The following is a 13,028-nucleotide window of genomic DNA, read 5'->3' on the forward strand; positions in this document are numbered from 1 at the left end:
GCATTGATGTTTTTCTGCCCCCTTGTTTTCAAGAGTCAATTGATGCACCTTTTAAAGAGGTGCCAACCTGCCTTGAAAAACATGAAGAGCTTGTGTTGCAGTGAAGAATTTTGTGTCCTGATTTAGTAACTTCAGAGGCCCTACACAGCGATGAAAGAAACTGCAGAAACACCCACTAAAATTGGGGGGAAAAAGGTAAAAGAAAACAGTTGGATTTAAACGAGGCCTGGCCCCTCAAAAACCTGCATCCTTCACACTTCAAACTGGCTACAGAGCTATTGTGTAAGTAACGATGCCTCTGAAAAAAGCAGTCCAGAAGCTGCTGGATTAAAGCCCCAGAGACCAGGCTTGGAGGTTTCAAGCATGACAACATTATGATGGGATGGTTGACGGTGGGTCTCAACATGAGGCACGCACCCAGCCTGAACTCTGATGGGGGTCGGCTATTTGCTTCTTTATGTCTGATCCCAGAAGACTTGTCCTGTGTCTGGCCAAAGCTCCCGTTCTAGCCTGGGGAGACGGCCGTATATCGCACACAAACAGATAATCCTGGAGTGATTGAGGTAATTGCTTGCAGTTGTGGTATGGTGTTGGAGAGAGGGCCCTGAGAAGGTGATGTATGTGCAGCTCCTGTTCAGTATTGATTTCAGGCTGCACTTCACAGTAGGACTCTGTATGGCTCTTATGGTTTGGAGGAGGGGAAAAAGCATAAGGTTTCAAAATCTAATTTTTCACACTCCATTTAGTTTGACTGTGTTCCCCTTGACTCTAGTCCCCCCGTTACTGACAGTGAGCTAAATATCTACATGGCAATTTTGGTTAACAGCAAAGCACTGGGGAGAAGTGCGACCCCCACCTCCCCGGTCTTGAAACACTGACATAAAGAGCCTGACTCCTTAACGGCACTGGCACACTGCCTTCATTCAGAGCAGCAGAGCTTCATCTTAATTGTAGGTTCCCCCCCTGATCTATCATTTTTCTTACAAACTGACAGTGGGAGATTCTTGGGCCATGAATATGTGCCCACAATACTGGATGAAACAATTCATGTTATGAAACTTTTCATGTTTATGGAGAACTTTTTTTTTTCTGTTATAATGATTGCCAACCCCCTATAACTTCTTGATTTTCTCCTCCAATTATGGGAAATGGAGTCTGATGGGCAAGGAATGCTGCCCATTGAAACGTTTCTTTGTTGTATTGTCTCGTTAAGTCTGCTCGAGGAAATTACTATATGGTCATGATGTAACCTGGTATACCCTGAAGACATACTTTTGCTTTAAATCAATACAATGTCAGCAGGAAGCACAACATAATGTCAGCGTCGTGTTGATGTTTGGAGTTTCACAGCGCAGGAAATGTCCTAATGTCAAATGCAGACGTTTGTTCTGCATCCGGCCACTGAATATCACTTACTTTCATTCACCTAATGCAGTAACTCATTTCAAGAACCCAGCCCACTGATATTCACATCAGTGGTGATATGTGGACATTTTCAGGCACCAGCATGCAGGGCTTAATTTCCTGACTTGAAAGAAAGACAGAAAAGGGGGGGGGGGGGCAACTGTCTATATATACTGAGGAGCAGTGATGATTCAAATAAAAACCCAATGAGCTTTTAAGCACCCTTAATGAAAGGCCTGATTTAATTTTTTGCTCTTTTTTGAAGCTTTGGTTATCCTGAGTCATCTAAGCACAAATACTGACTTGATTTCTGTTATCTGTGATTACTCCATGTTGAAAGGAGAGGAAGTGCCTGTTGGAGACGAGGGTGTCCATTTGTCCATTTGACAGATTTTCAGATAGACAGCTGTTGAAAAGATGGATATCAGATCTGGGTATTTGACAAATTCATCATGAGTTACCTCCATGATGAGCTTTGCAGGCGCTCCACAGTCTCACGTGGACTGTTAGACTGTGTTGCTGTATGTGTGGTACTGAGGGGGAGATGTAGGTCATTTATTCTACTTATTGCAGCCCGCCCTGTAATCCTAACCTGACTTAACATATTCTCCTGTTAACCTGTTGTATCCTGCCATTTAAACCCCAAGATGCAATACATTTACAGCTCATGTTATCCAGTGAATGTAGGCCACTTTTTCTATATACCCACATAGAAAAACCACAGTCAACCACTAATATACCCGGTATTAACAGAATTAGCAGACTAATTCTGGTTGCTGATGCCAATGCCAGCAACAACCACCGTTTTCCCCAACACCACCTAACAGTTTGACAGTTTAAATACATTCTAAAGTCAGTTTAGTTGAATTTTATTCATGTAGGGAAAGGGATATTTCTAGTTTTCTTTTGCAGTATTGTCACAGTGAGCTTTGGCTTTGAGTTCACAAGACAAGAGGTTGTCATATAGCTCATCTTCAGGGAAGATTGGATGCTAGAGTGAGTTGCTATTGGACAATATTAGTGTGTGTATATATGTAAAAAAATATATATATACACAATACCTTTTTTTGTTTTTTCATCAAATCACACAAATTGAGTGTGTGTATGTTTACATTTGAGCCATTGAATGCAGTGTTACTTTATTCGCGAAAAAAGGTGGTCAGTGTGATGAAGATGACATGCCAGAGGTGTTTAGCAGCCCAACAATGTTTCCTTGGAGACGACTGACATAAGGCAGACTTTCTCTCAAATTAGTCATACATCATTAACGGTTCTAATTTAGGGCATCCATCGTTTCCAAACTGTTTTGTTTTTACATAATGAGAAGCAGTCGACATCGGTTGGTTTTGGAATCATCCAGTCCAGGCCTGAGTGTTAATATTGGATCAATACACAAAAAACCATTGAATGAATTAAACTAACTTGTAATGATCCCGGTTTGTATCAGTGGAACATTTTAACATTAGAACTTAACTGCTTCATTTACTGGGTTACTAGCCAACTATTCTGTGCAAAGCTGTATAAGTAGTTTGCAGACGCAGGTGCTGATGTATTTAAACACAGTGCTACCAGTCTAAAAATCATTTGCCAAACCAAAGTGAGAATGAGGCCTGTGTCAAGACAAGATGTGCGTATCTGTGACATACGGTAGTTAAGTGCTGATTTGGAGATCTACAAGGTGACCGCAAATGGATTTCAGGAGAGCTAATATGCACAAACTATGTCTTATTACGTAAGTGGGATCATTATACATTCTGTAGTTAGGACTGGATGGTTCAAGTGCAGGGGTATGAGGTAACATAGAAACCCCACATTTGCGTTCCACCGTTAATACACTGGTTAGTTTGTGGTTGTGCCATGATGATAGCATTAGTGGTGCATAGCTCCAGTCTGACAGAGATGGTTCTGGTCTGTCGAGAGAAAAGGTTTGGTGGTGATGTACAGTACTGTGTGTGTGTGTGTGTGTGTGTGTGTGTGTGTGTGTGTGTGTGTGTGTGTGTGTGTGTGTGTGTGTGTGTGTGTGTGTGTGTGTGTGTGTGTGTGTGTGTGTGTGTGTGTGTGTGTGTGTGTTTTCTTTTCTTTTCTTTAAGACATTTCAAAATGTCTTTTCAAATTCTGACGTGCCTACTTGCGTCATTCATGCCTTGAATCTGCTTATGTCTTTCTGAGCTCTTTCATTCCTTATAGTTGTTGTGTCTGTATTCCTTTTTCAGTCATGGAACCAGATGCTTATGTCAAGGGTTTTTTTTTTATTTTTTATTATTGACTAAATATCATTAAGCTTCCTCACACATCTCATAAAATCATTGGAGGTGCCCAACCACAGTTTAGTACTACTTTAATTCACCAGTTCTATTTAATTTGTTCCACATTAGACTGTTTTTAAAACATGTCCATTAAGAAAAAACTTTGCTCCAATATGAGCCATCTGAGAGTATTCACCCAGTCACACTGAGCTGAAGGAGTGTGTGAGAGACAGACTGTTTCTGCCTGCTGTGTGAGGGGACCTCCTCCTCTTCCTCCTCCTCCTCCTTCTTCTCCTCCTGCAATCCCCTCCTACTTCCCCAAGATATAGGCAGCGCTTTAACTTAGACTTGGAGTCAATCAGAGTGGGATCTTTAACTTTGCCTGCCACTGGGTCTCTGTGCCTCAGCCCACCACATACACACTCACAGCTGTTCACACTCACACACACACATATGCACATGCACGCTTGCACCGGCAAACATATGGAGTACTACTGCTTCATCCTGCTCTGGATCTGCAGCCAGCAGTTAGGTGAGTGAGAGGTGTTTATGTAGGTTTGTTATTGTTGGAGTGTGCATGTGTGAATGTGTGTGTGTGTGTCTCTATATATCCTTATATACTTGTTGTGCTGTTGGGGTATAAACCTGACTGTCTTTCTTTAGTCAAGCAGCTTTGCAGTATAATAATGGCGCTTTAATTGATAGTTATACTTTTCCAACAGACACAGGAAATTTTGACTCTGTTGCTTTTAAAGGTCTGACATAAATAACTCCAAGCAAAACTTCTAAAAAAAGTGACATTAGGGAACTTCTCGGTTAGTGTTTGATGAATACACACAAGACAAACGTACACAGATGTTGTGCAGTTAAAGGAATCCTAATATCTGAGCATCTTAGGTGAATGAATGGCTGTCTGTGTGAATGTCTTCCTAACCTGACATCTTGGCCCAGTATGACCAGTAAGGGACAGGACGACAGAGTTCAGTGAATTGACTGAAGGATATGTTGTCCCCCCTCAGGTCTACAGAGGTGCTCTGTCTCACTGGAAGCATTCATGTTCGCTGAAATGAAAAGTTGATGCTATCTTTGCACAGTCAAGTTTCCAGCGGCTGCAGAGTTGTTGGTGCTGAGCCAGAGCTGTGGTCAATTACCAGTGAAATCACTATAACAGTAACACATCTAGACAGCATGGAAGAGAGGGAGAGAGACGGAGTGAATAAAAAGGAGCAAAGATTATATATCTGTATTCTTTCAAAGGATTCGATATGGGTCGCATAGAAAAAATATATTATATTCCTGCATGCACAAGTAAAGCCAGCCAAACCTACTGCATTTTCCACATAAAATACACAATAAAAAGTTTAGTAGTTGGGGGCAATGATATGGTAAAAGTCTGTATAGTTCAGTGTAAGCGAATGCAAAATGATGATGATGGTGAAAATGATGTATTTCAGGTTGTTGTTGTTTTTCTTAATGTATTATTCTGTTATCACCCCAAACATAAATACTGTTATCTTTTTTTGCAGAATTAGTTTATCCTCATTTAGTGTGGCAAATAACACAAAACTTAAGGGTGGGGGAGAGGAAATCTCTATTGTAAATATTTGGTTTGATTTTGGAATTTGTTGGAACTAGGTTTTGGGCTGATGCCACAGAGAAGGAGACATGACCTTGTAGCTGGAGTCTGCGGAGAAAGACTCGCTGCTGGCTGTGGTGGGAGATGTTTTGACAGGCACATAAGGAGGCAGCATTTTAGTCTGATATTTGTGTTGTGTGTGAGAAAGCCCGGAACTTTTGGATCAGTGGTCCCATCGGGATGTAAACGGCGGGTTGAATTTTTCTCCGAAACATTAGCATTTAACATCGAAGTACAACACATAGATTTAACATTTCCCTTACAGAACATTGCTCTCTCTCCATACATTCACCAGATCCATCCCTATGGAGGCTCAAAATGACAGGATGATGATGATGATTATGATGATGAAGTTGTCATGCATAGCTCTCACTTTGACTTCCATGTTGATGTGAGATGTGTGTGACAAAGTGACAGTGCTAAAGGATTACTGAGACAAGAAATGAGTTGTTGTTATTGGAGGTCCTCCAAAATGCATAATTTATGGTTCATTAAGTCTAAATGACAGTATGCCAGATTCTGTTGCCTGTTAAACAAACAACATGGGGGTGTTCTGATAAGTTTCAAGGCTATAGTCCATTATTTCCTAATGAGTAAACCTCAACTTGCATGGTTGCAATTACATCAGGCCACTTTCCAAAGGAAATTTGGGAGCCTCTTTTTGCATCATCATCATCATCCACTCATACCATTTTTGTAAGGAGTATAGGTAGTCCATGCTCAGATCTGACTTGGAGCACAAAGCTTTATACAGGATGTACAATCCAGCTGTCTCCTCACTGTCACCACCTGTGTGATGCTTCTTACTACTGCAGCTGCATTTACAGTGTTCAGCCACGAGGAGCCAGAAGAACAGATGATATTTCTTCACATAATATCATCTTAAAAAGTTGCATTGTGAACATTGAGTCGACATTTCTACCCTGCCTCTTGATGTTAGTAGTATAATCACCTCTGCTTGTCGGTCTGGGTAGGTAGTGCACGCTACGGCTAAAATTTGATTAGCTCTGGTCATTTTTTGGATGCTTAGTAAAAATAGGTGATTGGTTACATTAGTTAAAGGGGACATATTATGGAAATATCACTTTTTGAAGGCTCTTTCACATGTATTTAGGTGTTTGTCTTGCCTTCCGGCCCCAAAATGCGAGAATTGACAAAAAAATCTGTAATGTTCAGACTCCCTAGGTTGAAATCCACGTGGTTTTATGAGCTGTTCCCTCAGTTGTCTTGATGTAACTAGGACTCAAATTTGCATAACCCCACCCCTACCTGGTACCATTTAAAGGGACAGGCACTGAAAGCAGCCGTTCTGAACAGGGCTGTTTAGAGAGGATGAAAAGAGCTGTGATGTTTGATCCTTGGGGAATTTTGACCAAAGCATGTCACAGTCATGTCTTTAAGACACCTGGGGACTATTTTAATTTGTGGAAAGGGGGCAGAATATGTCTCCTTTAATGTTGCAAACCATCTTGGTTTGGGTTCCATGAGCAGCGATGGTTAAAATAATGTGAAGTTGAACAGTTTCATTGAGCCACCTCCTTCAGTGAGAAGGGCTCCAAACTCCTACAGTACAGACACTAGAGGGCTGTGTCACTTGGAACCAACTCTGTCATTTTGGGGCCATTTGCCTAATGAAATAATGCTGTTGTTGTCTTAGTCGGTCTGTTTACTGAAGTGAGAGTAGTAAAATTGTGTGGTTGAAAAAGGCCATTGTCTTGTTCTGTAAGGTTATCTTGACTGATTACACTTTGGTTTGGTGAGGATCCAGATGAGGGATTCATGTTGGCAGATGCTTGTGCTGTGTCAGCTGCCTTTTTGATCTGTAGCTGTGTTGTGTGTGATAGCTGCTGTTGGTATCGCACCGCCACAGAGACTTGGTTTGTTTGGCTTCGTAGGGTTAACGGCTTGTTAGCCCGTGCCCAGTTGGCTGGTGTGTATCGGGAACATCTGGTTTCAGATACCCCCACGTCTCTGCGAGTATTTACATTGGCTTGTGTTAATAATGGTATAAGGTGCCAACATGTTTAAAAGTATATTGTCCACTGTAAAGCATCTCTCCAAAGAAAACCATTGTAATGGAAACCCAGAGATGGATCAATGGACAGGACATTTGGTTGCTTTTGAAATGTATTTCATGTGGAGACTCAGTTCTCGTATTTGTTAAAGATTCATGCCACTGGACTCATAAAACCCGCCAGATGCAGTTAAAATGTGGTTTTTATGCACTGACATGTGCACACCAAATCTGCTCCTAAACACAGAGGGTGGGGGGGGGGGGGGGGGGGGAGAGAAAGGAAACTGCATCATGTTTGTCTGATATGAGGATGTCTCCTCCTGGCCAGCAGTTTGCACAAGACGCTCACACGGCTGCTCTTTGTCAGTGGATCTGTGGTGGAGCTCCCACAGCTTGGTGTCAGGCCAAAGGCAGCAGCGAACTAATGTGGGTCGCACCGGCAGCACCGGCCTGAGGTTTATTTATCTGGGCACGGGAGTCGGTACACAGGAAACTCAGCAAGACTCCCCGACATTGCGTTAGAAGCTGCTGATATTACTGGGAATATTAAATTGCCGTGCCACATTAGTAGCCTGAAATGGAAACTGGATCACCTCCATTCTCATGCTTTCACCCTGACACGTTTCCCTGACGCTGTCTTTGCCTCTCCTCATTTCTTGGGCAGACTTCAGCTCTCTCCTGCGATCGCATCTTGGGATATTTATTTTGGGTTCGCTTAAACGTCATCTTAGCATTAAATCAGCTACTGTACCAGAATGTTTTTGCGCTCCAGCTGAACAATGATGGAGAGATGTCGGAATGATTTAGACCGTGCCACACTGCCAAGAGTTACCTACAGATTTTTTTTTTTAAATGGACTTTTCTTACACCTATCCGTTCCCAGCCATCTATTTTCAGTCAGCCCTTTAATGTTTCTCGATAAACAGAACCTGCAGGAGGATGTTTGTTGGCAGGATGAAAGAGCAGCAGAACATGTGAAGCTTTCATACAGCAGGAAATGAGCAATATGGAGAATGTGTCAATATTTACACGAAGAGCCCACATGGCAGAGATGGCTATTTATTTTAATGGAGGTTTTCACGAAACGGAACAAATGGTCTACGGTTGTTGCCAATCAAGGTGCGATATACCCCTGGGTGTTCAAACAGTAAACGATGAATGACTCGCTCACTTGTGTGGCTGTCACTCCACTCACATAATGCCCCGTTGTAGAACTGTGGCATGAAGTTGTGGCCTCAGCGGTCTCAGTTTCAGCACCAGGTTTACAGACACGTGTTAAAGAAACAGTGGGAAGAGAGTTAGGTTTGCTGTTTGTTTGGACAACGTATCAACACTACTAAGCATTCACTATCTGAGGAATGTAGGCAACTTCAGATTTCTGTTGATGGACTACTTTTTCTTACAGCATACAGCTGCTCAATATGTGACTTCTTTTCTGCGTCAAAATGCAACAACTACACAACCAAACCGCATAAATGAAGCTGAGCTGCAGTTGGACCCTTATTTTTATATTATGTCTGATATACATTTAAATTTCATTTAAAGGGATAGTTCACTCAAAATTGAAATTTCACTCATTATCTACCTCATGTGGACTAAGGGCTGGGAGAAGTTTCAGAGTCCTCCGTGGCTTCTCTGAGTTACAGGGGGTCTCGGCGTAGCAGTGCATGTCAATATAACGGTTACAAATGGATACCAACTGTCTTTGTAACAAAAAGACACACCAAAAAACATCCAAATACCTCCATGCTGCTTGTATGTAATGTCCGTCTTGTATTGAAGCCCCGAAATGCGAAATTGTCCCGAAAAAAATTAAATAAGTCTATATTTCAAGCTTGTTTGTAGCGGAAGCTCCTCTTCCCGGTTCGTCAAATTTGGATGAACCAGGGTCTGCCCTCTTCCCGGTTCGTCCAAATTTGACAAACCGGGAAGAGGAGATTTGAGAAGCAAGCTTGAAATATAGACTTATTTAATTTTTTTCAGGACAATTTCGCATTTCAGGGCTTCAATACAAGACGGACATTACATACGTGCAGCATGGTGGCATTTGGATGTTTTTTGGTGTGTCTTTTTGTTAAGAAGACAGTTGGTATCCATTTGCAACCGTTATATGGACATGCACTGCTACGCCGAGACCCCCTGTAACTCAGAGAAGAAAATTCAGTTTCAATTTTGGGTGAATTATCCCTTTAACTTATTCATACTGTGACACACAATTCATTCAACAAAATGATTGCAATAATTTAATGATACAGTGCAAGTAAATGTAAAAATTAACCATACTCAAACAAACTGGCTCTGCAGGCTTTTGGGCATTACTGGGAGTAGCCTATACATAGAAAATTGTGGCTAACAAACTCTAATATTCTGTGATCTTTTTACCTACGCAATCTGTCTGTCCATGAAACTTTCACCTGTTTACATCTACCAATGAAAATGCAGTTTCAGGGGCGGTGCGTGGTACAGTGGGTAAAGCGGCCGCCCCATGTAGAGGCTACTGTCCTGCATGTCATTCCCCCTCTCTCTGCCTCCCCCTTTCCTGTCTATCTCTACTGTGCTATCAAATAAAGGCGAAAAGCCAAAAAAAATGCTTTAAAAAAAAGAAAAAGAAAATGCAGTTTCACTGATTCACAGTCACGCGACAACCACGTGTCTACTGTAGCTGTCTGTAATTAGAGCTCCTCTGGGTTCATTGGAGTTTTATGTTTTCCAACTTTGTTGAGCATTCCTGCATTGTTGTTTACATTTAACTGAAATTCCCCTAGCAGAGAAAAAAAGGCTCACTTGACTTAACCTGACCCCAGAGCCTCACAGATGGGGAGTGAGCTATCGGTGGGGATGTTTAGTGTGAGGTGGGGGTGATTGAAGAAGGGCATTAGTGTGTGGACAAGAGCCGCAGAGATCTAACAAGTTGGGGTGGTGTGTTTGTGTGTACGGGGAGAGGAGGGAAGGTGTTGGTTGTGGTGATTGGAAGTAGTTGCCTTTGTGTTTTCAGCTCAGCTGTTATTTTTTAAGGTTTTCATCTTCTACAAAATAAAACTGAGTGTCCTATTAAACATCAAATAAACTTCGCTTTCTGTCAAACTTTCTTCTCTTTATATGTTTTTTGTCTCTGAAAATGACTGTTCCCAGCCCAAGTTGCTACATGTTGAGGTTTGGAGGATGTGTGACCTCTAGAATAAAGGTCAGCGTGGTCCCTGACCTTACAGTAGCTGACACATCAATGGCGCTGAACACCGATCAGCCGACACGCTCGTGATAGGTCTGGCAAGCGGTGAAAACGGAGAGCTGCAGGGGATTAAGCAGAAGACAGATGAACGGAGAGAGATGGATGGAGAGGAAGAGAGGGGGCAGACAATTATATTTTTCCCCTTCTCCCCTGCCAAAAGGAAAATCTCATCACCTCTGTGTCCTCAACCAGAGTCCTCCTCTTTTGATGGAAATTTAAAAGCCAAATCATGCTGTCACCATTAATAAGCTGTAATGGGCAACTTGGTGACATGCAAAATCTGCAAAATACTTTATCTGATCGGTATTTTAATAGATAACAGACATGTCCTCCCACCTGGTGAGGTGTCCAAACATGTGAGAGGAAACTGCACAATCAGGAGAACAGCCTCACTTTGATCAGGTCCCACAGCAGCTTTTACCTCTCGCCCCTCATTACACTTCACCTATCAAGTGTAACTACAAAACGGGGCTCACTGCAGAATCCTTTTGCCCACTGTATTATTTCAGTTGCTCAAAATTTAGCGGTGATGCAGTGCAGGCCTTTTCAGCCGTTGGATTTGAAAAAAAAAAAACCCACATCTGACATCTTGAATGTAGGTCTGTTACATGTATACGTTGTGCTGAGACAAGCCAGATGAGTCACTTTGATGCAATGCGGCTGGATCTGCAAATGTCTGATGGAAGAAGAGCACTCGAATGCGACAGGCTGCTTTACTTGGACAATTAATATTTGTTTCCTAATGAGTGAAGTCTGTGTTTAGTCTGCAGACGGAAATGAAACAGCGTGAGGATATTTTTAAGCATTTTGAGCAAAGGATGACTTACCGCTGTGTGTTGCATTTAGGGCCAGATGCTGAGGTCTGATCATTATTAATGTCATGTGTGTTCTCCCAGTCAAAACATCTATAAAGTTGCTGAGATATGACCAGACAGGACTGAAGACTAGATGTGCTGTATATTGTTTCTCACGCTATAAAACTAGGCACTGACCTTACAGGAGCTATTTGTTCATTTTGCTTTCGGTACACAGCCAGTGTTAGCATTAACAGCTGTTTATTTACCAGCCTGGAGGAAATGTTGCAAGCTCAGCATCAGACTTGATCCAGCTGTCTCCAGAGGTGGAAAGCAACACCAGTGTTGACTTACTGAAGTCAGCATGCTAACCAGCTAGCCTGCCAACCTCATCACTTTCCAATAGCAACTCACAGCAGATTATGGTCTGTCCTGAAGAAATGGCTGCTCAGAGGACCAATGTGAACAATGATAGCTCAAGATCTTGTCCAGCAACAAACACCACCATCGGCTTTTGGGGGGAGGGGGTAATGTTGACAGAAATTAATTAAAGGGATAGTTCAACATTATGGCAAATTGGCCCATTGGCTACGCCACGCTACGGAGGCTCATGAGATTTCTTGGTTTCCCTCATCAAACTCATCAAATACACAATCCAACAACTCCAAAATGCTCTGGTGGACAAGTTGTGACCTGCACATTCACCACGCTATGAGATAATAACACAACGTTACCAGACAGAGTTGTTTTAGAGGGAAATACAGAGACTGCTTGATGAAAAACTGTCCCTGAAGGCAACACGCATCAGCGGTTTTGCATGAATTTCCCTCTAAAACAACTCTGTCTGGTAACGTTGTGTGCAGGTCACAACTTGTCCACCAGAGCGTTGTGGAGTTGTTGGATTGTGTATTTGATGAGTTTGATGAGGGAAACCAAGAAATCCCATGAGCCTCCGTAGCGTAGCTCTGAGCAGCTCACGGCTCTGCTCCGCCGTTCTAAAAATAGCTTGCACCGACAATTAAAAGTAACGAACCTACTGCTATGACTATAGGGATTATGGCAATGGGCCAATTTGCCAAAATGTGGAACTATCCCTTCAAAGCTCTTCTGTAGATGGTGCTGATGATAACTGTGTTTTCTGTCTTTTAGGGTTCAATGACTGCTTCAACATTGACACAAAGAAACACAGGATCATCAAAGGTCCTAAACAAGCCCAGTTTGGATACACTGTTCAGCAACACGTGGCTGCTGGAGGAGAAAAGTGGTAAGGCACTCTCATTTACTTACACATTACTGTTGTGTAAAATAAATAGCTTTTCTTTTTCTTCAAATGACTTGGCATAGGCTTTATTCTTTACATTCAAACCATTGAGAAATCTCATAGTTAGCAATGTCACTATTCATTATAAAATGATTACTTTTTCCAGCAACTAGAAAAACTGTATATAGACATTAAAAAGGCCTTCAACATCGTGAGTGCCAGAATTGAAATTTTTATCATCTATATCTTATTACATTAAACGTAAGTATCTCTTATTGTGATATATACTTTCGTGCCTCTGTAAACAAGCCAGAATGTTAGAGCCCCAGTGATCTATGGCTGAGATTAAGGGGTCAAGTACATTATGACTGTAAAACACATGCTGACAAGCCGTAGTGCTGACAGACTGTCTGACTTGGCAGAGATAGCTATAATAGGATGTCT

The 13,028-nt window shown here is 42.1% G+C and overlaps 1 protein-coding gene across 1 annotated transcript in view; it reads left to right on the forward strand.

Moving 5' to 3' along the window:
• Positions 1-4,109: 4,109 nt before the first annotated feature.
• itga11a (integrin, alpha 11a) overlaps positions 4,110-13,028 on the forward strand; it is a gene marked incomplete at its 5' end in the record, with an annotated part of 57,758 nt that continues 48,839 nt past the window's right edge. The window contains 2 exons of the mRNA XM_083998555.1: positions 4,110-4,182; positions 12,473-12,587. Coding sequence (XP_083854681.1) covers positions 4,110-4,182; positions 12,473-12,587 — 188 coding nt within the window. The remainder of the gene's footprint in view (positions 4,183-12,472; positions 12,588-13,028) is intronic.

This window comes from Trachurus trachurus, assembly GCF_905171665.1.
Source record: "Trachurus trachurus genome assembly, chromosome: 3".
Taxonomy (NCBI): Eukaryota; Metazoa; Chordata; class Actinopteri; order Carangiformes; family Carangidae; genus Trachurus; species Trachurus trachurus.